We start from the raw sequence: 24,498 nt of genomic DNA on the forward strand, positions 1-24,498 counted from the left end.
GAGCTCAAGATGGCCCCCGTGCCCCGGGGTTGAAGAAACTCGACACAAAAGCGTCAAGGACATTGCATCGCCATCTCCCGGTTTCGTAACACTTCACTCAAGCGTAGGGAACTCGTACTTGGTAGGCTGCCGGTGACCAACCCGGTGGTAGAAACATAACTAACTATCGCATGGAGCGGTTACCCCAGGATTATGGCTGGGCAAAGTCGGCGCATTGGCTCACACCAGGTTGCTGGGGCTGCTCGGGGGCTGCCCGCGATGCAAAACAGTCGGGTGCCCAATCGTAAAGGCACCGAGGGTCCATTGAAGGTGAAGAGGAGCGCGACGCAGTTAAGGTTGCAGATGCATCGTAGTATGCAGGCCTTGATGGAGCCTTTGTTGCGCAGGGACGGTGTGTTGATTGTTGTCGAGTCGTTGGCATTGGGACGCCGCCTCGTTCCAGAAAGGAAGGTGGGCGAACAGTGCAACCAACCAAGAGCATCACCATGACAATCCACGGTCGAGGGCTCCGTTGAGGTGCGGTATCGAAGTCTGGAGATCTATTTTTGCACAGGTGCGGGGAAGCTCGAGTCCCGGCTTTACAAACAACCCAGCACACCCGATTCTCTGAATGGCAAATCTCTGCAGCGAGTTTGGTATGAAATAGTTAGTTATTCACATGTTGCTATGTTTACTGCTGCCTCATCGCTGGTCATCACGTAACGGGTCATCTGGCCGACGTCAACATGCATGCATAACGAATTTAAGGCTGGATATTAATGAATTGAGCAACTGCCGGGCGCCGGGAGGTATTGCCGGATAATATATAGTTACTAGTTAGGAACGAAAGAGATTTTGTCAAGACGGATGAATGTGAGATGACTGAGCAGACAGAGCAGAATTTCGAACTAGCCGGAACTCGGTCGAGATGCGCCACATCATTGTCAGAGACGGAGCAATAACTGTGGCTGAATCACGTGGGATTACGGAATTACGCCACTTCGCCCAAGCTCACTTCTCGGCACCAGCCACCCAGCAACCTGGACTCTTCGCCTGGACCAGGCTTTTGGTTTCGCGCAGTTCGGCTCCACGCTTCGAATCTTTAAAAACTACCAACAATCACGCCCACCTACAACATTTCCTTCACGGCGCATCTTCGCTGGGCAGCCTCATCGTGCTTATACCGCATTGCTTGAGGTAAAAGCGCAGCAATTTGGCCCTCGGATAGCTCACGCGTGTCGAAAGTCGCCCCAGTCGCGTCTTTGATAAACCTAGCCTTGCTTTGGCCACATCGGCCGCACTCGACTTCGCCCGACGCCGATTTTCCCACCAGAGCCCGCACGTGCGCGAGCGAGCCCGACACAGAGCCCCCTCACTTGAATCAATTCACCCTCCTATATCCCCCGATCTCGAACTCGTTCCGTATCACCACTTATCATCATGTCCGTCGAGGTTGTGCTCGGCACGCCCCTCGCGGATGCCCTTAACATGGCCATCCAGGGCAAGATCGCAGAGCTTGGATGGGCCGGCCCGGGCACCGAAGGCTCTGCCATGTCTGAGTACTTCCTTCTCATGCTCGCCAACGGAAAGACGGAATCCGAGATTGCCGCCGAAATCGCCGGCGACCTGCTCTCGCTTGGCCCCGACGACCAAACAGCCCCGGCATTCGCAAATTGGCTCTTCCAACAAATTGGTGCTCTGAGCGCACAATTAGGCCCCGACCCAGCGCAGACTGCTGACGTTCCGGATGGGGCGAACGATGACCCTATGGACGGCTCTTTTGACGCCATGGATGCACCAGATGCACCTGCTGCCGCGCTCAATGCGTAAGTGATCATATTTGTTTTCTTGGGAGCGCGAACCTCGTGAACCTCGTACTGACAGTCAGCAGACCTACTGGCCCTAAGGCTATGCGGAACGGGACCGGAAACATGCGCGGTGGGCGAGAGAAGCGCATCATGGGCCAGATCAACCGTGCCCTGGATCGGACACAAGACTCGGTCCTTCACCGTGTCCGTAACCAATCCGGCAACGAGAGGATCGGGAGGGGCCCCCCAGCTGGGCCAAGGATGGGCGCGGGAAGGCAACCGCGGACGAACAACACACGCGCCACCAACATCGCCGCCGGACTAGCGGCGAACATGGGCGGCATGCCCCCCGGCGCTCCGATGAACGGGATGGGCGGAATGGGCGGAATGGGCGGAATGAATCCAATGAACGCCGCCGGCTACGGACAAGCGGATATTTTCGCCATGATGGAGCAACAGAACCACATGCTCCAGCAGATGCAGCAGCAGCTCTTGGTCCAGCAGCAGAACGGCGGCGGCCGCGGCGGGTATACCCGTGGTAAGCAGCAGTTTGACCGTGGCGGCAGGGGAAATCAATTCCGGCGAGGCGGAGGGCACCATCAACACAACGGTCACGCGGAGCAGCAACAACACCAACCACAGGGTGCCGAAGGAAGCCAAGCAGATTCTGCCTCGCAAGGCGACGTCGACATGACGGGAGCTAAGCGCGAGGCGCCGAATCCCGACGAGACGGTCTGCCGGTTCAACTTGCGGTGTCAGAACAAGGACTGCAAGTTTGCCCACCAGTCCCCGGCGGCGCCGCCTGGCACCACTGTCGACCTTAAGGATGTCTGCACCTTCGGCGCGGCTTGCAAGAACCGCAAGTGTGTCGGGCGCCACCCATCACCGGCGAGCAAGATGGCGCACCAGAGCGAACAGGACTGCAAGTTCTTCCCCAACTGCGCGAACCCGCACTGCACGTTCCGGCATCCTACCATGCCGGCCTGCCGGAACGGTGGCGAGTGCAAGGTGGCCAACTGCAAGTTCACGCACGTCAAGACCCCCTGCAAGTACCGCCCATGCACCAACCGAAGCTGCCCGTTCATGCACGAGGAGGGCCAGCGAGGCACCTTCCAGGACAAGGTGTGGACGGCCGAGGACGGACAGGAGCATGTCAGCGAGCGAAAGTTTGCCAGCGACGGCCCGGAAGATCTCGTTCTCCCCGGATCGGAGGAGCACATGGATCATATTCCGGATGCCGAACCCGCTGAGGTGGTCATCTAGTTGTAGCGGGGGGTTACGTGTCAGATGAACTGCAGCGAAGCGGCACCGGGTCGGGTCATGCATGGCAAAGACGATGACGGGACTGGCAAAATGGGAAGAAAGGGGGGTGGTATATGACTGGGAATCGATGCGGCACGGAGAATGAATGAGCACTGAGGACGGATACCCATCTAGGGCATGGACATGTGGCATGGGCGAGTTTGTTGCAGGCATGGGTATTTGGAGGTGTAGGTTCGGTCATGTACTAGTATATCATCACAACGGCGTTTTAGGGGTGGTGCCTTGGGGTTTCTTGGGGGGTCCTGTTTCCGCTTAGACCGGCCTATTCTCTTGTGTTTGACTAGCGGAGAAATGGTGGAACTACCACAGCGTGAGCGACAAGAATATATATCGTAGTCGCTCCTTTTCGCATGCTGGTCCTCATATTAGGTACCTCTGAGGGTTGCTGAGTGAGTGAAACGAGATGATTTCGACACCGAACCATCCACGCCTCGTAGCCATGGACCCAGGGTTAGGGTATGTAGTGTTGGGCTGCGTGGTTGCTCCCAACCGGCCTTTGGTGGTTTTAATCCTGGTGGGGCCCAGTCTCAATCATCCGTACTTTATTCATCACCTGTCACCACCCACCCGAGCTGTTCCGAGCCATTGACTTCGCCCACTGACTTGTCAGTGCGGGATACGGCTTTTGGAAGACGGCTTGATATGTACGCAACAAGTCTGCGCTACCTCGCGCGTACACGGGGCCGCAATGGCGCCAGTCACAGCTCGTCGCGAACATGGCGCCGATTCCTCAGTTCACATGGCACCTTATTAACGGCGTACCCACAGCGACGAACACCCCGCCAACATCACCCCGCGACGATACCGACAATACCAACGATCCCAACCACGAGATTAATACTACCACTACAACCGGGTATTCCGTTAGACTCCAGGCGTCAACCCACGCGACACTATGCCGTCGACAGTAGCGAACACCCGCCGAAATCCATCGCCATTCTGGGCGGTGGCCTGACCGGGCTCTCCACGGCCTGGCACCTGACACGCGTCTTGCCCAAGGCAAAGATCACCATCTACGAGGCGCAAACGCGGATGGGAGGCTGGATTGAAACCGACAAGGTCGAGGTGAAGACCCCCGACGGTGGGGTGGGCACCGTACACTTCGAGCGCGCTGCTCGCATGATCAAGCCGCAGACGGAGGATAAGCGGGTTCCCAAGTGGGACGATCTGCTATTCTTTGAGATGGTGTGTCCCTTCCTCTGCCAATGCCCATGCGGAAGGGGGGAAGTCGGTTGCTAACTGTCGCCGACTCGACCAGGTCACGGAGCTCAATCTCACCGACCAGCTCATGCACTTGAAGAAGGCGGAGGAGTCCGTCGCCGGCTACATTTACTACCCGGACCGCCTTGTCGCGATCCCTAAAGCGTCCAAAACCATGTTACGGGACATGTTTGGGAGTGTCAGTGGCTTGGTCAAAACTTTCACCATGCTTGCCCAACCCTTGTTCCGAGATTTGATTCCCAGCTGCTTCCACATCCTCCGCAACAAGGACAACCCTTACCAGAAGGACATGTTTGAAGGGCGCAGCGATATGTCGATAGGAGACTTCTTTTCCCACTCGTTCGGAAGGCCTGGTCTGGTGGACAAGGTCTTGTCAGGCATGATCCACGGCATCACGGGCGGCGATGTGTGGAAGCTGAGCATGGGCAGTGGCTTCCTGGCGGACCACACCATGCCTAACAACATCCGGCGCATCGGCTGTTCCCCAGTGCGGACCGCCGACTTCGAAATGATGGTGGCGCTGCTCAAGAACAAGGCCGTTTTTGATTTAGCCTCGCAGCATCTCGACACGAGCGCCCTCTGGTTCCGCGACGGCTTCAGCACTCTCCCCAAGGCCCTCGCCGCTGCGCTAGAAAAGAACCCCATTGTCACAATCAGGACGGGAACCCCCGTCCGTCTCGTCGACTATAGAGAAGACGTAGACAAAGTCGCAGTAAGCACTCATTGCGCATCACACCTCTCCGCCCGTACCCAATAACCGACTGACCAACCCCCCTTTTTCGCCAGATTCACACTAAGAACACCACCTCCGAACCGGCCATGTACGACAAGGTGGTCTCGACCATCTTCGCCAAAACCCTCTCCGAAATAACACAAAACCACCTTCCATCCCTCGCGTCATCTACCGCCGTCAACATCATGGTGGTCAACATCTGGTATCCCGTCCCGCAAGCCAACTTCCCCCACAATGGATTCGGCTACCTCCTCCCGCAAGCCCTTTCCTTTGACCAAAACCCCGAGTGCGTCCTCGGCGTCATCTTCGACTCGGACCGCGAGTCGCCCCTCCCCACGGCGTCCAACCCTGACCCCGGCTACCGCGGCGCCGACACCGTCCCGGGGACCAAGCTCACCGTCATGATGGGGGGCCACTACTGGGACGGCTGGCCGTCCTCCGCCATGGAAGACACGAAGCGCGCCGAGGAGGACGCGCTCGCCGCGGTCGCGCGCCACCTCAACCTGCCACCGGAGCTGACGGCGCAGGCGCACGCGTCGGCCAAGCTCCGCCGCGAGTGCATCCCGCAGCACCTGGTGGGCCACCGCGGGCGCATGCAGGCCGCCCACGCCGAGCTGGAGTGGGCCTTCAAGGGCCGCCTCGCCGTCGCGGGGCAGAGCTACCAGAGCCCGGGCGTGCTGCCCATGCTGCGCGCGGGCCGCGACGTCGCCCGCCAGATCGCCGGCCGCGAGGGCCGCGTCACCAAGGGGTGGTCCGTCGGCGACACCGGGCTCCAGCGCTTTGAGCAGCCCAACCTCCTGTCGCTGTACACGCCCATGCCGCGCGGCATGATGCCGCTGCGCTCGGGGAGCGGGGCCTACATGGATGACAACGGGAAGCTGAGGTCGAGAGACGGGCTCTCGCTTGAAGACGTGGTCAAGGAGGCGAGAGAATGGCAAGAACGGAAAGAACGGGGAGACAGGTGAAGCCGAGGTTGGCGGTGGGGTGCGTGCGTGTATCTATGTGGTATGTATGTATCCCGTGTGCGTGTGTATTCAAAGCGGCTTTTTGGGTGTATGTGTTTTGATAGATGGACACGACGGGATAAGTCCCAGTCCCCCTAGGTTGCTGTTTAGACAAAAAGAATACGAGAGACCTCAGCATCCTGAGTAAACTACATCAGCTATTACCCATATCCTAGACAATACCGGGGGTTATGCACAACTAGGTTTGGGAGAGACAATTATATCCCGACATCCCACCCTACTACCGAACGATAGAAGCCAAGGCCACATCAAACGGACGCAACTCCAAAAACATAGAATAGCACCCTGCCTCTCGACTGATTGTTTGTGCTGGTATCATTACCTATCTAAAAGCCGTGCCGGCCCAATGTGATATGCTGTGTGACATGGTATCTCTCTCCTGCATCCATCCATCCCATCCGCCCAATCCCTTTTTGTCTGCCGGCCCGGGAAACACTGCTGCCACCCCTCTCCTTCGCCCGACCCGATCCCCAACCCTAGGTAAGGTTCCCCGGCCGCCGCAAAATAAATACATACAAGACGCCGCACGCTAGATGCCAGCCGGTGTCGGCCCCACCCCGTAGAAAGAAGAAAAAACCAGGGTCCCAAAATGAAAAGAAGATGGCGCGAAGTCATCACCCGAAGAGAGAGAAGGGGGGGGGCGATGGGGTTTGTTGCTCGCTCTCAACGCAAGTCGGATGGCCCCTCTCTCCCGGCGCGGGAAGTCGGCGAAAGAAACACCGCCCCTAACCGTGAAACCCAACCTGACTCAACCCAAGTCCACAGCCTGAAAACAACTGCCCAGTCTGTGTTATCGTCGCACAGAAGCGAGACCGCTGGGCTAAATTACCCGAAGCACTAGTCGAGCACCACCACAGGCGTGTTGCTATCGTTCATGCCAGCAGCAGCACGCTGCTGAGCCTGCTGGGCCTGGCTCTGGTTGTGCATGTGCTGCCGCTGCTGTTGCTGCAGACGCGCCTGCTGTTGGTACGACAGCTGCTGGCCCTGCTGGAGCTGGTGGGGAAATCGGCCGGGCATCGCAGAGCCCTGTAGCGGGTTTGCCTGCTGCTGCTGCTGCTGTTGCTGTTGCTGCTGTTGCTGCTGCTGGCGCTGCTCTTGAGCCTGGACCTGTTGGGGATGTGGGGCCGGTTGCTGGGTTTGCTGTTGTGCCTGTGCGGGAGCCTGTGCGGGCGCGGGTGTGCCGGCGAGGGACTGCAGGGCTTCGTTGATGAGTGCTAGGAGGGGCCCGATTCCGCGGTCCCATTCTGCCGCGGCGCTGTTCACGAGGCCCTTAAACCCGGTGCCGCTGGTCGCCCAGACGCGCTGCTTCAAAACCTTGTTGAACTCGTCGTTCTCGTTGTTGAAGTTCGGATCTGTTGTTGGGCGGCAGATGTGCCAATTGAGCTTCCCACTCCTATCGCGTGGCCGGATGTCCAGGTGCACCCGGCGGTTCTTAGCCCCGGAGAGCGCGAAGCGGATCGTTATCCAGTCCAGCGACTTGTGGAAGACGTAGCACGTCCCTTGGTCCTTGGCGAGGATCGCATCCCACGAGTCGTGCAGCTGTTCGAGTGCCTCGTATAGAGGGAGTGTGAATACCAGCCATGCCGGTAACTTCCCGAAGTTGACCGAGTTTGCTGTTGCGCGCAAATAGTCGATAACGCGCAAATGTGGGTTGCCAGCCTCGAGAATGACGTCCACGCCTTTGTCTGCGGCAAGATTAAGGCGCACTTCCCACGATCGCTGCTTGTCATCACTGGTTGCGGGAGGCTGGTTGGGTGGCGAAATTGTTGGAGAGTCACTGCTGTACGAGAATACGATCTCGCGGAGCGTGATTTTCGTCGGGGATACGTGCTTGCCTGCGTGGTGAAGAGCGTCAACAATGCTAACCAAGCGATCGAGTGCCTGCATACGGCTCCGGAGCAGGGTAATGGTTCCGGTACTCGATTCTGGCTGGAACCGCAGGGTAAAATCGCCACGCCGACGGTCGTACAGCACATCACGGTCGAGTCTATGCTGGAGGAGACGAAATTTGGCATGGTCACGAACGCTGACCGTGGCCTCGGTCATGACTTTTTGTCGTGCCGGCTGTCTTCGAACCGAATTAGGATCTGCAAGGAATTCGCAGTATTCCGATGGCACAATGGGGGCTGGCCCTTTGTAGACGATCGGAATGTATTTCGCAGCCCACGTTGTCTGCGCGGTGGCGTTGGAGCCAGGCTGGTGCGCTAGCATCTCGGTTGACCGCACGTATGTGGTCAAATTGCCACTATCACCGTATTTTCTGGCGGTATATGGTATGCGTTGTAGGTGGACCACGCGAAGGTCGTTGATCTGAGCCATGATGTTGGTTGCATGCTTGGTGAGTTTCGAAATCAAGGGACTCGATGGAAGCAACAAATCGGTGGGTGTGACGGGGAGCTCAGTGAAGGTGTTGATGCGCATGCCCGGTAATCCGTGACCCTCGGGTGTCCTTGATGAATGTTAGCGCAAAGATAAACATACAGCACGGATTACGGGTAACACTCTTACACTTGAACCAGCCACCAGCAATCCCCACCAAGGCTCAGGCTCATCATGGCGAACCACTGCGGGGTCCAACGAGCGTTTCTGATCCACACGGCATGAAACGGTTCCCGGGTGGTTGGAGCTCGTGAGTAAACAACGCGCTTCACCTCGTCGAGCGGGACCGGGGCCTTCGGAAGGACCACCCAGTCGGCAGGTTTCGGCAGCGCCCTCAGGTGACGCGATGTGTAATGCCACCTAAGCTGCTCGAGAACCACCGGGCCCTCAGTCACGGGATTGCGTAATGTGTTGAACTTCTGCGCCCAGTCGAGTCCGAGGGGAGACCGGTCGGCGAAATAGAAATTGCCCGCCCACGGGCCGATACCGAGGACGGCATTGTCGCCGCCAAGGATCTGCATCGTGAGCGTACAATCCAACCGCGGGGGATCCGGGATTTGTAATGACAATTTGCCCCGCTTCTGCGCATATCGAGGTTTGCTTTGGAGTGCGTTGTACATAGACGAGAGCTGGTGCTTGATGTGTCTGGAAATGACCGACATCAAAAGCTTCTCCGTAGAGATGGTGTCGGCGTCCAACGGGATGTTAGCGTCCTTGACTTCCTTCCCATCGCGGAACCACTGGACCATGAGTCGGCTTGGAGAGCTCGGGTCGTAGACTCCCTGCGAGGATTTGCCGCTGTGAACACCGAGGAGAATCCAGCTCTGAGGACCTTGGGTATGTGAACTCTGAACCCAATACTGAATCCCCAGAGCCCTGTTCAGCCTCTCAACTCTTAATGTCTGAGTCCATAACCCGGTACGGCTGAGTTCGACAGCCTGTCGGGCGAATTCCCCAATCTTTGTGGTCAGGGTCAATTCATGCAGATACTTGTAGCATCCTGGTAAGCCTTCGGTTTCGAGAATCGTGTTGACACGGGCCTCGATGAAACCCCGAGCTCCGTCCGAGAGTTTGGAGGGCGACGGGCTGAAGATGGGCCGGTAATCCAAGAACCAGAACTGCTTGTCAAAGTCTTCGTCCGATATCGTCAGATCTACCTCGAATTCACCGGGCACCGTGAAGGTAACCCGTCCGTTGTCGATCTTGTACTCCTTCCATGGTCCGGGGATCTGTTCGTACTCGTGCAGCTGCAGTCTCATTTGAAGAACCACCTCGATCTCATTGAGCCAGTGTGAGGTTTCTTGCGCTGTCAGGGGGGGCTTGGGTACGTAGCCAAACTAGTAATGGAGTCAGCATAGAAACAGCGGATACTCGCAACGATTGCAACCTACATCTGGCATCCAATGGACCGCTCCCGTGCTAAGCACCTCCAGGGCCGTTTTCAAGTCCGGACTAGGGACCTTAGCAAAGGCCATCTCGTGTTTGAGATTGACCATGTTCCAAAAGGTCATGTTGTAGAGTTCCAGCTTGGCGGCAAGATGTGTCCTCAAGTCGATGAGCTTGCCCACTTCGTCGGCGTTCCTAGCCCATTCCGTGATAACTAACGCCTTGACCCATCTCGAGTGCAGGTCCTGGATGAACTTTAATAGCATTGTCTTCTTGTCTAGGCTCTCGGGTGATGTGTCTTCCAGAGCTGGACTGGGGAGCTTGGTGGAACCATTAACACTAGCATTGGCGTTGCCATTTATGCTGCCGTTGGCGAAAGCCTTAGCATTGCCGTTTAGTGTGTTTTCCGGGAGGGGTTTCGATGCTAAGTCGAGGATGAGCTCCTGGAGTTTCATATGGGAGAACTGTGCAAGCCTGCTCAAGAGTAGGCTCAGCGGCATGACATCGTCGGTGATGTGTTGGAGTTCGTCCGGGGAGTCCTCCATCTTGACAGCCTGTAAACTGCTCTCTAAGTTTCCGTAGTCCCCGACCGTGGCCGGTCCATCGTCCGCCCCTTTGACGCCCGCTGGGGACTCTGTCTTAATCGGCACCCGTTCCTCTCTGAGGCCGTTGACAGCGGAAACTCTGGCCTTGTCCAGGTGGGTATTGTTGCTGTTGGCGTGCATGCCGTTGTCCATTCTGGGATTGCCGTCCGCGCAAGGAAGCATCCGTGAAGTGCCACCAACGGTTCCCGCCAACCAGTCTGGGATGGCGGTATGACCTCTGGAGTGACGTAGATGAAAACTGGCGTAGGAAGAGTCCTCACTGCGAGGTTCTCAACGCCGAGGCCCCGACGTGGAATGGACGCGCCAACGCAAGCGAACTGGGCGAGTGTCAATGGTGCAGTCGAGGAAAAGCGACCGCTATTGCGTCGAGACAGACGCAAACGCCTCCCAGCTTCCTTTTTCAATCGTCGTCGTCGCGATTTAGGCGCTGGAAGTAGGCGAAACGAAGAAGAGCGTGAGGTGAGAATGAAGTCGGATTGAGAGGCCCTCGGATTCCATGCGGTCGGTGGGTAAAATCGGTCGTCGTCGACTTATTTGATACTCCGCGGCCAGGCGAGGAAGATGAAAACTGTGTGAGGGTAGGTGAAGCAGAATCCGGAAGCCCGAAGAACTTTAGAAAGCCCAGGCTTCCCAAGTCGCGTGCAGCGGCCGGTGCGCCAGCACTTGCACTAGGTCGCCTCGTCACGAACTCAGCAGAGAGGGCAAAAACGGGTGACGCAATGGCCCATCACTCCGGGGGTCCGACTCCGCGTCGCGCGCCAAATGTCGGTGCGTGATTGTTTGGGTGTTCCCAAATTCCGTTTCGAAGTTGACCGGTCGCAAACCCGTACCCGCCTTCCGACTTCCGACTTCCGCCTCTGCTCGGTTAGGCGGCCCGCCTGACTGTCGCAAGCAAAATATTCGGTATCGCAGTGCTGGAGGAGGGCTAGCTGGACGACGCGCTCGGTAGGTTCTATCGATGGAGTGGCGATTTCTTTTCAAGTCGCGGCTGAAATCGTTGCGACGTGGTGGTGGTGGATGGTTTTCGATCGTCGTCGACAAAGTACCAGTGCAGCGCTCTCAAAGAACGGGATGCACGCTTCGGACGAAGGCTAAGGAGCAGGGGTCTGTTATGGATGCCTTAGATATTAGGCTTCGTAGTTATTCATGGAGCGCCCAACAGAGTTTCCAGGTTCATTTTTCGAATGCCAAGCCACCATTCATTCACTGGAAGCTGAGTGGGCGGCGCATTGTTTTCCCCACGCTTTCGGGCAGCCATTGTTTCTCCGATGGAAGTTCCGAGCCAGCCCGGGAGAGTATCGTCTTTCTTTGTTCTGAGAGGTACCTACCGAGGTTTTCAAACGGTCTCTCTAGGGCAATCTCTCTTCAGTAGAGAAAGCCTTGGGTACCTACCGGGGTAGTTATCCATACAGAGACAAAGACAGGTTTCAACCACCAATCCAAAAATTTGGAGTTCAACGAATGCCATCACCTTGGGCTGACTGCAGTGGGTGAGTGGTACCTTTCGAGGGATGCCTTCCTTCCTACGTCATTTCAAAATCGCCGAACTCGGACCGGATCCTGGCTCCCTTCTGTACCTCGCCTCAGTTTCGCGAATTGAGGGTTCAATTGAAGTGAGGGAAGTTTTAAAGATGGTTCATAACTTCCGTTGCCGGAAGCGACGACTATATTGATAAAAGTAACAACGATATCGAGCCTATGGATGGGTCATCGCAGTCTCCGGCTACGAAGCGCATCAACAACTCAACATCTACACTGTCTTCGTTGAGGGCCGCATATTGAGCATCATATACTTCGTACTCGAGGCTAAGTCATCCTTGTTCTTTTCCTACATGGATTGTGGGCTGGATACCAACCAGTGATGCCAACGAAAATAAAAGCCGGGAGCTCCGCAACCACAATTGGCGGTCCAAAAGACCCGCCTGCCATCCACCCCTTTTCCGCATTGCACATGGCCCTCCTCGTGTCAGGGGCCTAATCATAAGGTGACGTCCCTTGACCAACAAAAGAAACACTTGTTTTCACCCGCACAACATGTGCTTAGATTCGGTGTGATCGAACTCGTAGCGTAGTGCGCTCAGCTGCATTGAAAGCCATCGCTTAACCAGTGTTCATCTCGAATTTGGGAGATCATTCGACAACCACCAACAAGCTACTCACAACTTGTTGTTGCCCGTGCCCAGCGCCGACGTCGTCGGCCACTGATATCCAGCGGCATCACTGAACTTGTATCCGTAGGATGAAGTGAAATCGTCGAGCACCGCGGGCCCCCGAGAGCCTAAAAAGAGAAAATCAGTTTTCGCCGAGGCACTGCCGGTTCTTGGTCTGACTTACCGTATGGGTACTCCATAGGGATAATCTCTTTGTTGTCGTCGAGGTAGTGCAGCAGAGGCGTAAAGATCCTCCAGCTGGCGTCGAGCTCATCGTCTCTGACAAAGTTGGAGTGGTCGCCCTTCATGCAGTCCAGAATCAACGATTCGTACGCCTCGGGGATCTTGAGGTCAGAGAAGCGCCTCCGGTATGTGAGATCGAGCTCTGTGACCACCGTCTGCATTGTCAGGCCGGGGAGCTTCGAGTTCATCTTGATGTAGACGCTCTCGTTAGGCTGGATGCGCATGACCAATTCGTTCCGCGGAATGTCCTTAAAAATCCCGGAAGTAACGTCCTTGAACTGGACGCGGATCTCCGTCTTTTGCTCATTGAGCGCCTTGCCCGCCTTCATAATGAAGGGGACACCATCCCACCGTTCGTTCTTGATGTAGGCAACAAGCGCGCAAAAGGTCGGGCACCGCGAGTCCTTAGGCACAGTGTCGTCCTCCTTGTACGATGGCTTGCTGCCGTCCAGCGACTTCCCATACTGGCCGATGATGACGTTCTTGGGCTCGATGGCGGGGATCGCGCGGAGAACCCGCACCTTCTCGTCACGAATATCCTCGGAGGAGAAAGAGATGGGCCGCTCCATGGCGAGTAGGGTCAGTACCTGGAGCAGGTGGTTCTGCATGACGTCGCGAATGATGCCGAACTCGTCAAAGTATCCGCCACGCCCTTCGGTGCCGAAAGGCTCCTTGAACGTGATTTGCACGTTGTCGATGTGGTGCCTGTTCCAGGTCGCGCCCAAGAACGAGTTGCCGAATCGCAGAATGAGAATGTTCTTCACCATTTCCTTACCGAGGTAGTGGTCGATGCGGAAGAGCTCGTCCTCCTTCCAATCGGGCTCGAGTGACTTCTGGAGCTCGCGGGAGCTCGCCAGGTCCTTGCCGAACGGCTTCTCGACCTATCGCAATGTCAGCCACACCGAAAACGGAACCTTTCGACATGTCCGACGTACGATGACGCGTGCAATGCCTTTGCTTGGGTAGCAGCACTTCTTCAGGTGCTGCGAGACGATAGTGAAGACGCTAGGGGGGAGGGCCATGTAAAATAGCCTGTTGGTCTCCTTCCTCCCCTGCTCGAGCTCCTCGAGGTGTTTGTTGAGCTGCAGGAACGAGTCATCCCGGTCGTATTGGCCAGACACGTAGGTACAGAGTTTGCAGAACTCCTCCAGTTGTTGTTCGATGTCCTTCGTGGGCGTTTTGATGTACGATTTGACACGACGAAGGTACTCGTCGTGGTCCATCTTTGTCCGCGCATAGCCAACGATCTTGATGTCCTTGGGCAGGAACTGGTTTCGATACTGCCATGGGGTTCAGTCATTTGTCTCTCCAGGCATTTCGGTTGGAACGCTGCAAACTTACGAGTCCGAAGAGGGCGGGAAACTGGGGCAAGTCAGTCAATTGGCATACACAGCGAACCCTGGGAAGTGCTCGTGGTTAAGCATGCATACCGTCTTCTTCTTCGCAAGATCGCCAGAGGCGCCGAGGACAACAATGACTGTGTTGTCCTTCAGCTCGATGGAACTGCAAAGCCGTTAGCTTCCGCCGCGTAAGCCAATATCTATCGGTCGAATCCATGGCCGGCAGTAGCGCATCCATCCGCGGGCGAACGTTCTGCTGCTGCCGGCGAAGCCACAGTTGCGCCTGGACGCAGCCGCGCTGAATTATCCAAGTCGCGCAACCTAGCCCCACCGAAATTGTGTCATGAATGGCGGGGCTCGAACACTCACCCTCCAGCGGGATGTAGGTCTGTGGCCATCTTGTCGAGAGGTTTTTGTCCAGGTACAAAAGTCGGGTCGGCAAAGGTTCAGCGTTGAAGCGGTCTCTGGGCTTCTGGAAGCTTGGGGATAATGCTGTGTCGGCCGGGGAAGTCGGATAGAAAAGTGATCGGAGTCCGATCAACCTGAGAGGTTCGGGGTTAATGGTATTTCAACCGGGCAGGGGCGGATGAGTGATGCGCAAAAGATCGGAGCTCGAGGGGCATTTGTGACGAGGGGCAGCTTACTCAGGGACCCCGCCTTTACGTACTGGCATGCCCTGGCACCGAGGAGAGCTTGGACCGGGGATGTCAACCCTTCAAACTCTTTTTGTGTCCCCCGACTCCTCCGGATGCCGCAGGCCCTTCTTCGCCGGATTTGTAACTACTTGGTAAGGACCCCAAGATGCGCCTCGTGTGCGAGGTAAACAGTCATGATGGCGGGTTTGCCCTCTGAGATCTGAGAGCGACCCTAGCTTTGCTACTGTACTGGTACCTAGTACCTCCGTAAATATAGGTAGGTCACTCCTCTCACCCACCTACCTTCCCGGGCCATGATCGATATTCGGCAGGTAGTCGGGACCTACCTCGATCTGTGCTACGAGGCAGGAAAAAGCACCTTAATTACAGCCCTCCAGCTACTAGGCCCGTTTGCCCAATTCACACGAGAGGCAGTGGCATGCTCTTTACTAGGATCAAGTCTTATGGTAGAACCTGGAAGCATGGAGAGCGAGAGAAAACAAGCATCGCCAAACGCCGGAAATGGTTTAACAAAGGCCATGCGCTGTTCCTTCGCTAAAACATCCCCGATCCTGGGCTCTCCATCGGTGTCACACTGGCAAAATGCAGGAGCATCAATTTGGCTGATCTCGTCGCACCGTTTGAAGGATCTGGGAACTCTCGGGGGTAACACCGAGCTGTCGGTCCAGCCGGCGCGGAGCGCTGCATCTGGTTGGGGATGGTGGGATGGAATGGTGGGATGTGGGAGGTGGGGTTAGGATAAGGCCTGAGCGATAGCGGCGACGCCCTGCTTACACAACAGAGCTTGTTGACCTCCCGCACCTCCTTGCATTCCCACGGAGAAATACCGCAGGGATAAAAGCAGAGTGAGCGGCCTTGTCCGAACACTAAACCTCCTGACAGGCAAAAATGGCACGTTGCGGAGGTCTTGGAATCGGGCTGGGCTTGCCGAAGATCGCCCGCCGGCAGAATTCCCGTCGCTTGGCACCCCCCACGCGCGGCGCGTTGACACAGGATTGGGAAAGCGACCGAGTCTCGAAGTCATATCTCCCGAGCTCCCGAAGCTCTTGCGACTCCTCGGGGGGAGGCCAGGGAAAACATACTTATCAAGTATCAATGATTGGGGGTTAAGCATTGAAGTAGTAGCGGGAACATTCATCTCCGCGGAGCAGCTATTACAAATGATAGAACGAGCAATGAGTTTAGATGAAGCTTTGGGCTCTCAACGGCCATCATTGGGATGCCCGTCGTACCTGGGAGCCAGCCAGCAAGTCTGAACAAGACATCCCTGCCGCATTGGCCAAGGCGGACAATTTCGTCGTCTCGTCTGTACATGTGTTGCGAACTGTTCAACGGAAACAGAGGTGCCCGACTCCGAGATCCGGGCCGGCTTCGCACTTCCGAGTCAGCGGGCGATGGGGTTGAAGTCCACTCTCCTGCGTTGTCCCTGCATGGCCTTATTATCCGCACCATTACTAACACTGGAGCTGGACCGAACGTTGGTGGTCGCCTGGTGTAGGGGAAAGTCACATAACGTCTTCTGTGTCATGAACACCAATGGTGTTTTCTATACCAAAACATTATCCGGACTGCAAGATGTCCCAAAAGAGGCTCAGCAGATTGATAGCGGTGGTGCCGACGTCAACGGGACTCGCCAGATTTCCGTGTTGACCGAGTCCGGTTGTTCTCCGCCTGGAGCGCCAGAGGCACTTCCACGTGGGCTTATCGCAGGGTTTTGCTTATCAGTTAAAGGCGGGGCTCGCGAGATTGCATCATTTGTTGTGGCTTTCATAGTTAGCAGCCACATCTGGCTGAGGATGCGCTGGGCTGAGTGTGCCAAGCGTTCATTCAAAGACGGGACCACCCGGGGAATCGGTGCCACAGATAATCCGCCCCGCAAAACCACTGCAAGCCCTACCAGCCGCACGCGAATTTTTGAAATCGCTTGGGGTATCGAAGTGTAGAGCCACAACCACGCCGCCCAACGCCGGACCTCGAATCAGCACGACATATTGCTGATATCCCTCGACCGTGGCCGGAAGAGATTGATCGATCGGGAAATCGCAAATCGACAAGATGCCTACCGAAGCTGGTCATAGATGTGAGCGGACCCGGATTTTGCAGCAGGAACTGTGCTGGCGCCGACCGCCGATAACGCGGTCGCGATAACCAACATTGTCACTGCATGCGCTTTCGATTGTTGAGCATGGCTAACTGTGTCTTCTAGTATACGTCAAGTGAGTGCCAACCCCGGCGACAGACCCGAACACCCCGAGCTGCGATCCCGAAGCCGATGGACCCACGCGACTCGCGATAGTCGAACCGAAAGCCGACCGTTGATGGACTCGAGACTGACCGCAATTGTTCCATAGGGGTCGCCACCTGAGTTATCAGCGTAGCCGCCACACGACCCACGCCAAGACGAGCTTGATCAAGATCGAGGGCGTCGATGACACCGCTGCTGCCAAGTACGTTTCACGAACCGGACACCGGGTGCCAATGGGCGAGGATTAACGCGGAATACAGCTTCTACGCCGGCAAGCGGGTCGCATATGTCTACCGGGGCCAGAAGGAGGTGCGCGGCACCAAGATCCGCGTCATCTGGGGCAAGGTGACGAGGCCACACGGTAGGATCTAACAGTCACGATGCCGCGATCGGGATGGGCTTGGCTGACTGTTGTTCTCTAGGAAACTCCGGTGTCGTCCGGGCGAAGTTCACGAACCCCCTTCCTTCGAGATCTTTTGGCGCCTCGGTTCGCATCATGCTCTACCCCTCCTCGATTTAAGGGAATGGATCAGGCCGGAGTTAGTTGGTAAAGGTGGTTCATGATTTCGGTGCATCAGGGATAGGCAGGGCCTCAACACGCATGGCCATGCTTCTAGCATTCAAAATCAAGGCAATACCAAAATGACGATGCCGTTGAAGATCCGCAACATGGGGTACGGGACAGTGCTTCACTGATGAGGGACACAAGGCAGCTCAGAGGGAGACCCTCGTCTTCTCTCATGTCACAATAACAACAATAATGGCTGAACCTGGGCTACAAATTCTACAGGTGTACAAGATGGTCAAGGCGGCCCTGGTTACAATGGTGACTGGAGAAAGGAGCCGGCTTCAGATGTGTTGTGCGAATCAAGTCTCCAACGAGAACCATTGGCCAATGTTTTGGACCAACAAAATCCAATACTTTTCGTGATACTTTTACCTCGGGGAAATCATTCGCTGACGCTCAAGTGGCCAGGCAGTAGGCTGGCTGCAGCCTCCTATTCCTCGACCATCCAACAAAGTTTCGGCGGAAGTCTGGCAATGCAGGAACGTTCTGTTGTGTACCTAGAGGAGGTATCCACTGCGAGCTGTACAACGGATCTACATCTAGTCAGAGGGGCTTGGGGCGTTTGTGCTCTGCTTTGCGGGTGGCCTTGCTTGACGCTACGCAAGGGCTGTGGCGGGGAGGCTCGTACATTCGCGCAGGTACCCGCTAGATGCAAAGATGCGGCCAACGGTTCGGGAGCGGCCTCCGGGGACCCAGTGCATGACACCGTTGGGCCATCTAGACCACAGAGAGCGTAAACGAGAGAACCAACCCAACGGCTATCGAGTCAGCTTACAGGTCCGACCCCGACGGATATGGTTCCCCCTGAAGCCCCGCCCCCCTGGAACGGTATCTCTGTTGGAAACGGGCAAGCCACTGCCGGAGAACAGCATCGCCCTCGTCCAATATGGGCCTCCGGCCAGAGATCGAAAACCGATGGGCGGCGGTTTAGCAGAGAGGGGAGAGTGAAGACGCCAGACATGCATGTCCACTACACCGCCACGGGCCAACGGGGTGACACCTACTATGCACGCGGCCTTACGACGATTCCCCTGTAACAAATTGGCGGACGTCCTAATAAGCTCGATAGACCAGCAGGCGATATATCGGTACTCTAGGTGTTACCCACAAGTGGAAGCGCGGGGAGCGGGCTTCGGCCGGAGCTCCCTTGACGCATGGTTGAAAGCAACCCTGACTGCTTGAGCGGAGATAGACGTTGCATATCAGGGCATATTCGGAGTCATAACTGAGCCGTAGAACCAACGACCAGGTGGTGTTCCCCTGAGCTCAGTAACTGGCATCCATTGGCAGGGCCGCATTTGCAAAGCTGTCACCTGTGGATGGCTTAACTCACACCTAGACCGGAGTGTGTGTTACGACTTTTACGAAACCATCGGACTGTCAAATGGCTAGCACCGGATTGGAGGTTATGGGCCTTGAACCTTGAGCCTGGTGCGCCAGATACAAGATACCTACCTCGGTTCCTACTTACACATGAACCGACACAGAGTGGAATCTAAGACTCGGTTTCGCACACCATTAAGTGGCCCAGCCCAGGTGGCTTCGCTCCAGAGACGAAGTTTGCCTAATATCTACCGATTGGCCTTCTTAATCAAGCGGATAAGACATGTATGTAGTGTAATTTGCATCGTCTTTTAGTTGAAGTCCAGGTATGTTGTGTACCGCCCCCGGTGACGTGCATTGTGGCTTTGCACCTTGCTCCCAGGGCGATGAAACGTCCGAGGGAAGATCGTCAACCAATTGGCTATGGGAGGCGCTCGGATTAGCAGAATTGTATGTCTGCCCGGTACATGTTCCAGGTAAGAACCGTTCTTCTGTCCCGAGTTGCTCGGTAACGACATCCAGTACCACCCATCTCCGCTGCCACGCTGCGGCGCAGCAACAACCCGTCCTGAGCCGTCTTCTGGGCGGTCACTCACTGATCAGATCAGGCTTTTTTGCTTGGAGACCTGTTCTGCTGTTGCGTGCGCCTGGGCCAGCGGATCAGCCAGTAGTTTGTGTACATGCAATGCACTACTGTGTAGGTATGTGACTATGTAGTGTAGATCGCGTCCCCGGTCGCCACCTCATCGCCCTGCGGACGCTTGCCCGCTGTGACGGCGTGGTGGGGGGCCAGTGAGGCGGCGAAACGTCCCCACGATTTGCAGGTGGATCAACTGCGTAGCACCAGTGTCAGGACCATCGCCAGCTCGTTGAGCTCGTGTTGGCTGGCCCCTTGTCGGTCAGGAGCTGACGACGCTGAAGAGAGGAGGGAGCTGCAAGCGGCAAATCAAAAACAGGCCTGGAATCATCACCCGCCTTGCAGTTTCGTGCTGCATCCTCCCACTTTTCCGCGCGGCCCTCGCGTGTCGCCAGCTGCATCCGGAAGCCGAATCATTCTTAAGAATACGGCTGCCCGCCACACACTTTAATCCGTTTCCTCACTTGAAACCTTTTGGTACTGGCGCACTCTGCTGTGGGCCCCATAGCATTATCGTTGCATTCGAAACCCTCGTTTGTGTGGCTCCACGAAGCAGTGGACGCCCGATCTTCTCGTTAGCGGCGCCGTTCCATACCGCCCATTGTTGTTCTCGGCCTCTTCGTCTCAGCTCGCTCGGGTCGCATCCAGAAAATCCTCCTTCCGCAGCAGACGCCGAAGTCACCTTTTCATACCACCTCGCAGGAGGGGCTTGGCTTAGACCACAACGCCGAGTTTTTACTGTGGTAGTTTGGGACAACCCTTTGGCTCGATTTAGCGCCGATTTTCTGCGCTGCACATGCAACGCCGTCCTTCCCGCAAAGGAGACCAAACCTCGTATTCAACACACACCAAATTTCTCGTGCCATTGGCATTCGCGGGATACCAAAACTGAAGGCGGTCGTCGAATCCTCTCGAGAACGGTACCTTGCTCATTTCCACGTTTGGCGAGCGTGAAATAAGCGGTCCTCTGCGCATTCTCGAGCGGTGGTGTTTTTTCGATTTTAGTTTTCCAGGTTTGAAGTGGGGGCAACAGTTGTTGACGTCAGTGCTGTCGTCTGAAGCCACTCCACTCATCACCGTCAGCCCCTAGCGCTGTCTCCACAAGGCGCTCTTCTGGGGTTGCAGTGGAGCGCACTTCCGCAGGTTGCTCTCTCTCACCCCTGCAGCAAACCGAATCGAGCGCCCCAGCGAGCCGATCTGACACCAGGAAAGAAAGCCCCGTCTCGGTCCCAGCGATTGGGGAAACCACCAGCAGCCCCCAAGGACAAAAGGCGCAAGCGCCAAGAACCTGCCACCTCCACGCTGCCGCCTCCTCTGTGATTTTCTCAACCACCATTGTGTGTTGCAGAAATACTTTGGAGTCACCACCTGCTTGCTCCGTCTTTCGTCATTCTACAATTAGAGGCCGCGTCCGAAACCTCAAAAGGCATCCACCGCCTTGATTCCCACGAAGACCTGTAACGAACACTCAGTGGATCCTGTGGTCCTGAAAAAGCAGCAGAGGCGCCCAGGGCAATCTCTCAACGTCCAGGATCCCCCCCGACAATCCACTTTTTATTCTCCAGTCCTTGTTGTTCAAGCAACAGTGACTTGTTGGATCTCCGACTAGGCGGGTTGCTGTCACAGTGACCACGGCAAGGATAAGCCGAGTTTGGCTCCATCGCGCAGCCGTTTCTGCACCCACCCCTGACCACCGGAAGTGCAAGAGATAAAGTCGTTGCCCGACCCGCAAAGATGATGGCGATCGCAGATACCCATCCTCCACCCGCTCCTCCTCACCAACTCCAGCACGCCCCGCCACAGCACGCGCCCCAGTTACACTCAGCACCGCAGCAACCGATCGAAAGACCTAGGAAGACCCGAGCGTTTAGTTTTCGGTCGGACAAGTCTCACGGCTCTGGCAGCCACCACAAGGTCGACTTGCATGAGACATCTGCCGAAAAGGAAGCGAAGAGGCTGCACAGCAAAGCGGACCCGACGTTCGCCATGCAGGAGGCGGAACCCTGTGAGTAGCCTTTCCGTGTATCCCAATTATTGTCCGACGCCGTTGCTGACTTACATTGTAGCCGCGGTTGCCGCAACCGTCGGGTCCTCTCTCGCCTCGCTGAGGGGGATTCAGCACAAGGACGTTTTCGGGAACCCAATTCGTACGATCCGAGACACTGTCGTAGATTTTGGGCGCAAGGCTAATCCGAGCTCCACACAGCTGAACCCGACCGCTCAAACCCTACCCGCAGCCGGTGGGAACGCCCGCTCGATACCATTCGGAGTTTTGAGGCGGCGATTGATGGCGGGTACAACAACCGGAGGTCGATGATTCGCCCAGGTACGAATGGTAGAACCTTCTAATGCCAATGTGGGATGGTGCGCTAATCAATTATGGCTGTCGCTATAGATACAGAAGGAACATGGGGACCTAGTCGACGGGCTAGTTATTACGGTGGAAGTACGAAACCCCGCCAATTCCGAATGGTGGCGCATTACTCACAAGTACGGGCAGATGGAAACGCCGGCCGGTTCAACCGCGATAGTTACTATGGGAGTCGTCCACCTTCGATGATGTACGCCAACCGCGCGGACGGCAGTCTTCCAGATCTAAGGTCGAGTGGCATGGGGCAACGCGACAGCTATTACGAACAGCAGCCCGGGTACGGCGGTTACGGGGGTCCGGCGCAGAACGGCCGACGGGGATGGCCGAGGATGGCATCCGAACCGCAGTACGGCCCCGGCCACAGACAGCAACATCAACAGCCGCAGCAGATGGACTATTCAATTCCAAGCAACCACCGGTCATACGAGACTGTGACGACTGCTGCCGGGAGCGGTTCTTCGGCGGAACCAGCGGGCTATCAAACCGATCCCACCAGCAGCGACAACAGCTCGGTAGAGCGCGGACAATCCTCGGTGCCCAGGCGGCAGCCGGAACCCGTAAACGACTATGGCATCGGCTTCGGCCAAAGCCCATCGTACCAGAGCCCCAGCCTGGCGTTAGGTGTGCAAAATTCCGGCATGGGCACGGGAGGCGGGGGTGGAGGCTACATCAACAATAACAACTACCAAATGGGCGGCGCGCCCGCCCACGGCAACCCTGCACCGCCAGTTCCGCGGAAAGATGTAGGCGGGGGAACGCTGAGGAAACCGGTTTCCAACAATCCGGTTCATCAGGCGCACCAGCCGCGGCCGGCACAGCCGGAGAAACGAAAGAGCTGGTTTGCACGACGGTTTAGCAAGCACGGGTAGTGCTGATGCTTGTCTCTTGGTCCCGAGCCACACGGATATCCGATTTCTTTACTACTATTTTATTTTGTTGATTTCGATACCCATTTTCTCGACCCACCCGAAAACAGTTGGGGGGAAGTCAGCAGAGGCTGCTTGGAAGCGGTGGGTGGCATAATTGTGTTTTTTTGCGCCACCCGGGGAATCGGGGACACTGGGCGGTATGCTGGCTCTTCTCGGCGCTTCGCGGCGGTAAAATGATGAAAAATCGTTGGGGCTACCTTGGACACTCATTAGCGGGATTCTTGTTTTGTTTTGTCATCTGTCAATTCTCTGGGCGGGATGGGAGGTTGGGAGGTTGGGAGGTTGTCTCCCAAACGTACATGCGGAATTACATGGGTTTATGCGATTCACGAAGAAAAGTAATGAGATGGGTCTTCGGAGGTTCTTGTCGACTGGTCGGTTTTGTCTCTGCCGCTTCCCTAATCACGTCCTTCTTTCTATTTATTGTTTTCTGTGAGTGGGATGGGACTTCAGCGCTCGATACTTGTGGATCGGGGGGTAAGGGGAAGAAAGGACTCTAGACGGAACGGAACATAGTTAGGTTTGTATTCAAAACGTAATGGAGCTGAGATGAACATGGAAGCACCCATACAATTCCATCAGGATGACCTAGTTTATATTCTACACATTACCTTCAGAGGCGATCCCTTCCGTTTGACATCAAAGCCGAAGCACACCAAATAACCTGCTAGAAATACACAAGGGGAATCGGAAGAACACGGGTTTACCGGTCCTTCTTCCCATCTTTGGGGCCTCCCCCTTCTTGCTGCTCGCTCTGGTCCTCGGCCATGGCCACAAAAATGTAGCCTATGAGCACCACGTTGGCCATGATGGCCGCGAGAGCGCCGGCGTAGGTTGAGTTGCCTAGCACGTATATCCATGGTCAGTCTTGGATTCCGCACCAGGGATGTGTGAGTGGACACAGTGACGGGGCTATTTACCGTTGAAGACTGTGTCGACTGTGACAAAGTAGGACCCAATGGGTATCACGATCATTCCGAGGGTGAAGGCGAGGAGTTTCATGATGACGGACCTGGACAGGCGAGGGTTAGCTTCATATGATAGAATGAGGGCGGGTGGATAGGAAGGGAGAGTGCTCACGTCGGGACCGCCGGGGCAATGTTGGACTTCTCGTCTGCTGCTGGGCTGGAACCGACGGTGTCATCTTTCTCGAGGAGGGTTTTCTCCTGGGAGATGATTCGGCGGGTGGCCATGATGGGCGGGATGAAGGTAGTTCGAGGGTGAGATTGGAATTGGAAATTCAGAAAGGAGTGTTGACAGAGAGTCGAGGCTTGTTTTATGAATCGGAATGATAAAAGCTGTCAACGACGTGGATTGAGTTTAAAGTTGAACTAGGCTTCTTCAGTTGGTTGGTTCTTTTTAGATGTGAGGATGATGTGTTGTTGAGGCACAGACTCAACCTGCTTGGGTGATGTCCTCAACTGTTCCTTGACCATGCACGTGTCGACGTGCGGCAGCCACCAGCCCCCCAGTCGCGTCGACCCGCAAAATGCCCCATTAACGCGTTGTGGGGCGCCGATAAGTCGGGTTTGGCGTTGTTTGTGAACGGGGATTGCTGCATTCTTTTCGCAACTCCT

At 56.2% G+C, this 24,498-nt stretch overlaps 7 protein-coding genes across 7 annotated transcripts; 4 read left to right on the forward strand and 3 right to left on the reverse strand.

Annotated features, from left to right (window-relative positions):
• The first annotated feature begins 1,300 nt into the window (after positions 1 to 1,300).
• B0H64DRAFT_11878 (uncharacterized protein) lies at positions 1,301 to 3,078 on the forward strand. Its single transcript, XM_062797907.1, has 2 exons — positions 1,301 to 1,805; positions 1,871 to 3,078. Exons 1-2 carry the CDS (start codon positions 1,420 to 1,422, stop codon positions 3,048 to 3,050), a joined length of 1,566 nt encoding a protein of 521 aa, XP_062663814.1. The 5' UTR covers positions 1,301 to 1,419; the 3' UTR covers positions 3,051 to 3,078.
• A 561-nt stretch (positions 3,079 to 3,639) lies between these two features.
• Positions 3,640 to 6,373, forward strand: B0H64DRAFT_380544 (uncharacterized protein). The gene is made up of 3 exons (XM_062802743.1): positions 3,640 to 4,295; positions 4,369 to 5,043; positions 5,118 to 6,373. Exons 1-3 carry the CDS (start codon positions 3,753 to 3,755, stop codon positions 6,027 to 6,029), a joined length of 2,130 nt encoding a protein of 709 aa, XP_062663815.1. The 5' UTR covers positions 3,640 to 3,752; the 3' UTR covers positions 6,030 to 6,373.
• Positions 6,374 to 6,815: 442 nt separating this feature from the next.
• B0H64DRAFT_11886 (mediator of RNA polymerase II transcription subunit 14) lies at positions 6,816 to 10,880 on the reverse strand. Its single transcript, XM_062797908.1, has 3 exons — positions 9,860 to 10,880; positions 8,598 to 9,805; positions 6,816 to 8,538 (listed from the first exon to the last, which is right to left on the reverse strand). Exons 1-3 carry the CDS (start codon positions 10,619 to 10,621, stop codon positions 6,927 to 6,929), a joined length of 3,582 nt encoding a protein of 1,193 aa, XP_062663816.1. The 5' UTR covers positions 10,622 to 10,880; the 3' UTR covers positions 6,816 to 6,926.
• A 1,211-nt stretch (positions 10,881 to 12,091) lies between these two features.
• On the reverse strand, positions 12,092 to 14,715 carry B0H64DRAFT_380550 (glucose-6-phosphate dehydrogenase). The gene is made up of 7 exons (XM_062802744.1): positions 14,562 to 14,715; positions 14,283 to 14,355; positions 14,194 to 14,214; positions 13,788 to 14,132; positions 12,794 to 13,733; positions 12,620 to 12,737; positions 12,092 to 12,540 (listed from the first exon to the last, which is right to left on the reverse strand). Exons 1-7 carry the CDS (start codon positions 14,588 to 14,590, stop codon positions 12,537 to 12,539), a joined length of 1,530 nt encoding a protein of 509 aa, XP_062663817.1. The 5' UTR covers positions 14,591 to 14,715; the 3' UTR covers positions 12,092 to 12,536.
• A 1,985-nt stretch (positions 14,716 to 16,700) lies between these two features.
• On the forward strand, positions 16,701 to 17,733 carry B0H64DRAFT_11967 (60S ribosomal protein L33-A). Its single transcript, XM_062797927.1, has 5 exons — positions 16,701 to 16,928; positions 17,055 to 17,064; positions 17,200 to 17,295; positions 17,354 to 17,454; positions 17,516 to 17,733. The coding sequence occupies exons 1-5, from the start codon at positions 16,904 to 16,906 to the stop codon at positions 17,611 to 17,613; spliced, it is 330 nt and encodes a 109-aa protein (XP_062663818.1). The 5' UTR covers positions 16,701 to 16,903; the 3' UTR covers positions 17,614 to 17,733.
• A 3,622-nt stretch (positions 17,734 to 21,355) lies between these two features.
• B0H64DRAFT_369572 (uncharacterized protein) lies at positions 21,356 to 22,861 on the forward strand (the record flags this gene model as incomplete). The annotated part of the gene is made up of 4 exons (XM_062802038.1): positions 21,356 to 21,626; positions 21,688 to 21,768; positions 21,828 to 21,947; positions 22,017 to 22,861. The coding sequence occupies 4 exons, from the start codon at positions 21,356 to 21,358 to the stop codon at positions 22,859 to 22,861; spliced, it is 1,317 nt and encodes a 438-aa protein (XP_062663819.1).
• A 661-nt stretch (positions 22,862 to 23,522) lies between these two features.
• Positions 23,523 to 24,459, reverse strand: B0H64DRAFT_11998 (VMA21-like domain-containing protein). The gene is made up of 3 exons (XM_062797931.1): positions 24,002 to 24,459; positions 23,842 to 23,933; positions 23,523 to 23,764 (listed from the first exon to the last, which is right to left on the reverse strand). Exons 1-3 carry the CDS (start codon positions 24,112 to 24,114, stop codon positions 23,625 to 23,627), a joined length of 345 nt encoding a protein of 114 aa, XP_062663820.1. The 5' UTR covers positions 24,115 to 24,459; the 3' UTR covers positions 23,523 to 23,624.
• Positions 24,460 to 24,498: the final 39 nt, after the last annotated feature.

This window comes from Chaetomium fimeti (genome assembly GCF_033439085.1).
Source record: "Chaetomium fimeti strain CBS 168.71 chromosome Unknown B0H64scaffold_1, whole genome shotgun sequence".
Lineage (NCBI taxonomy): Eukaryota > Fungi > Ascomycota > Sordariomycetes > Sordariales > Chaetomiaceae > Chaetomium > Chaetomium fimeti.

Bases quoted from the DNA above. Each gene is read 5' to 3' on its own strand.
- B0H64DRAFT_11967 (XM_062797927.1), top strand. From the start codon at position 16,904: ATGCCTACCGAAGCTGGTCATAGAT. The intron at 17,296-17,353 runs GTACGTTTCACG...CGCGGAATACAG, and splicing joins GATGACACCGCTGCTGCCAA to CTTCTACGCCGGCAAGCGGG. The intron at 17,455-17,515 runs GTAGGATCTAAC...GTTGTTCTCTAG, and splicing joins CAAGGTGACGAGGCCACACG to GAAACTCCGGTGTCGTCCGG.
- B0H64DRAFT_11878 (XM_062797907.1), top strand. From the start codon at position 1,420: ATGTCCGTCGAGGTTGTGCTCGGCACGCCCCTCGCGGATGCCCTTAAC. The intron at 1,806-1,870 runs GTAAGTGATCAT...GACAGTCAGCAG, and splicing joins CCTGCTGCCGCGCTCAATGC to ACCTACTGGCCCTAAGGCTA.
- B0H64DRAFT_380550 (XM_062802744.1), bottom strand. From the start codon at position 14,590: ATGGCCACAGACCTACATCCCGCTGGAGG. The intron at 14,356-14,561 runs GTGAGTGTTCGA...ACGGCTTTGCAG, and splicing joins GACCTACATCCCGCTGGAGG to TTCCATCGAGCTGAAGGACA. The intron at 13,734-13,787 runs GTACGTCGGACA...ACATTGCGATAG, and splicing joins AAGGCATTGCACGCGTCATC to GTCGAGAAGCCGTTCGGCAA.
- B0H64DRAFT_11886 (XM_062797908.1), bottom strand. From the start codon at position 10,621: ATGCTTCCTTGCGCGGACGGCAATCCCAGAATGGACAACGGCATGCAC. The intron at 9,806-9,859 runs GTAGGTTGCAAT...CTCCATTACTAG, and splicing joins CGGTCCATTGGATGCCAGAT to TTTGGCTACGTACCCAAGCC. The intron at 8,539-8,597 runs GTAAGAGTGTTA...ACATTCATCAAG, and splicing joins TGCTGGTGGCTGGTTCAAGT to GACACCCGAGGGTCACGGAT.
- B0H64DRAFT_11998 (XM_062797931.1), bottom strand. From the start codon at position 24,114: ATGGCCACCCGCCGAATCATCTCCCAGGAGAAAACCCTCCTCGAGAAA. The intron at 23,934-24,001 runs GTGAGCACTCTC...TCGCCTGTCCAG, and splicing joins ATTGCCCCGGCGGTCCCGAC to GTCCGTCATCATGAAACTCC. The intron at 23,765-23,841 runs GTAAATAGCCCC...TATACGTGCTAG, and splicing joins AGTCGACACAGTCTTCAACG to GCAACTCAACCTACGCCGGC.
- B0H64DRAFT_380544 (XM_062802743.1), top strand. From the start codon at position 3,753: ATGTACGCAACAAGTCTGCGCTACCTCGCGCGTACACGGGGCCGCAAT. The intron at 4,296-4,368 runs GTGTGTCCCTTC...CGACTCGACCAG, and splicing joins ATCTGCTATTCTTTGAGATG to GTCACGGAGCTCAATCTCAC. The intron at 5,044-5,117 runs GTAAGCACTCAT...CTTTTTCGCCAG, and splicing joins AAGACGTAGACAAAGTCGCA to ATTCACACTAAGAACACCAC.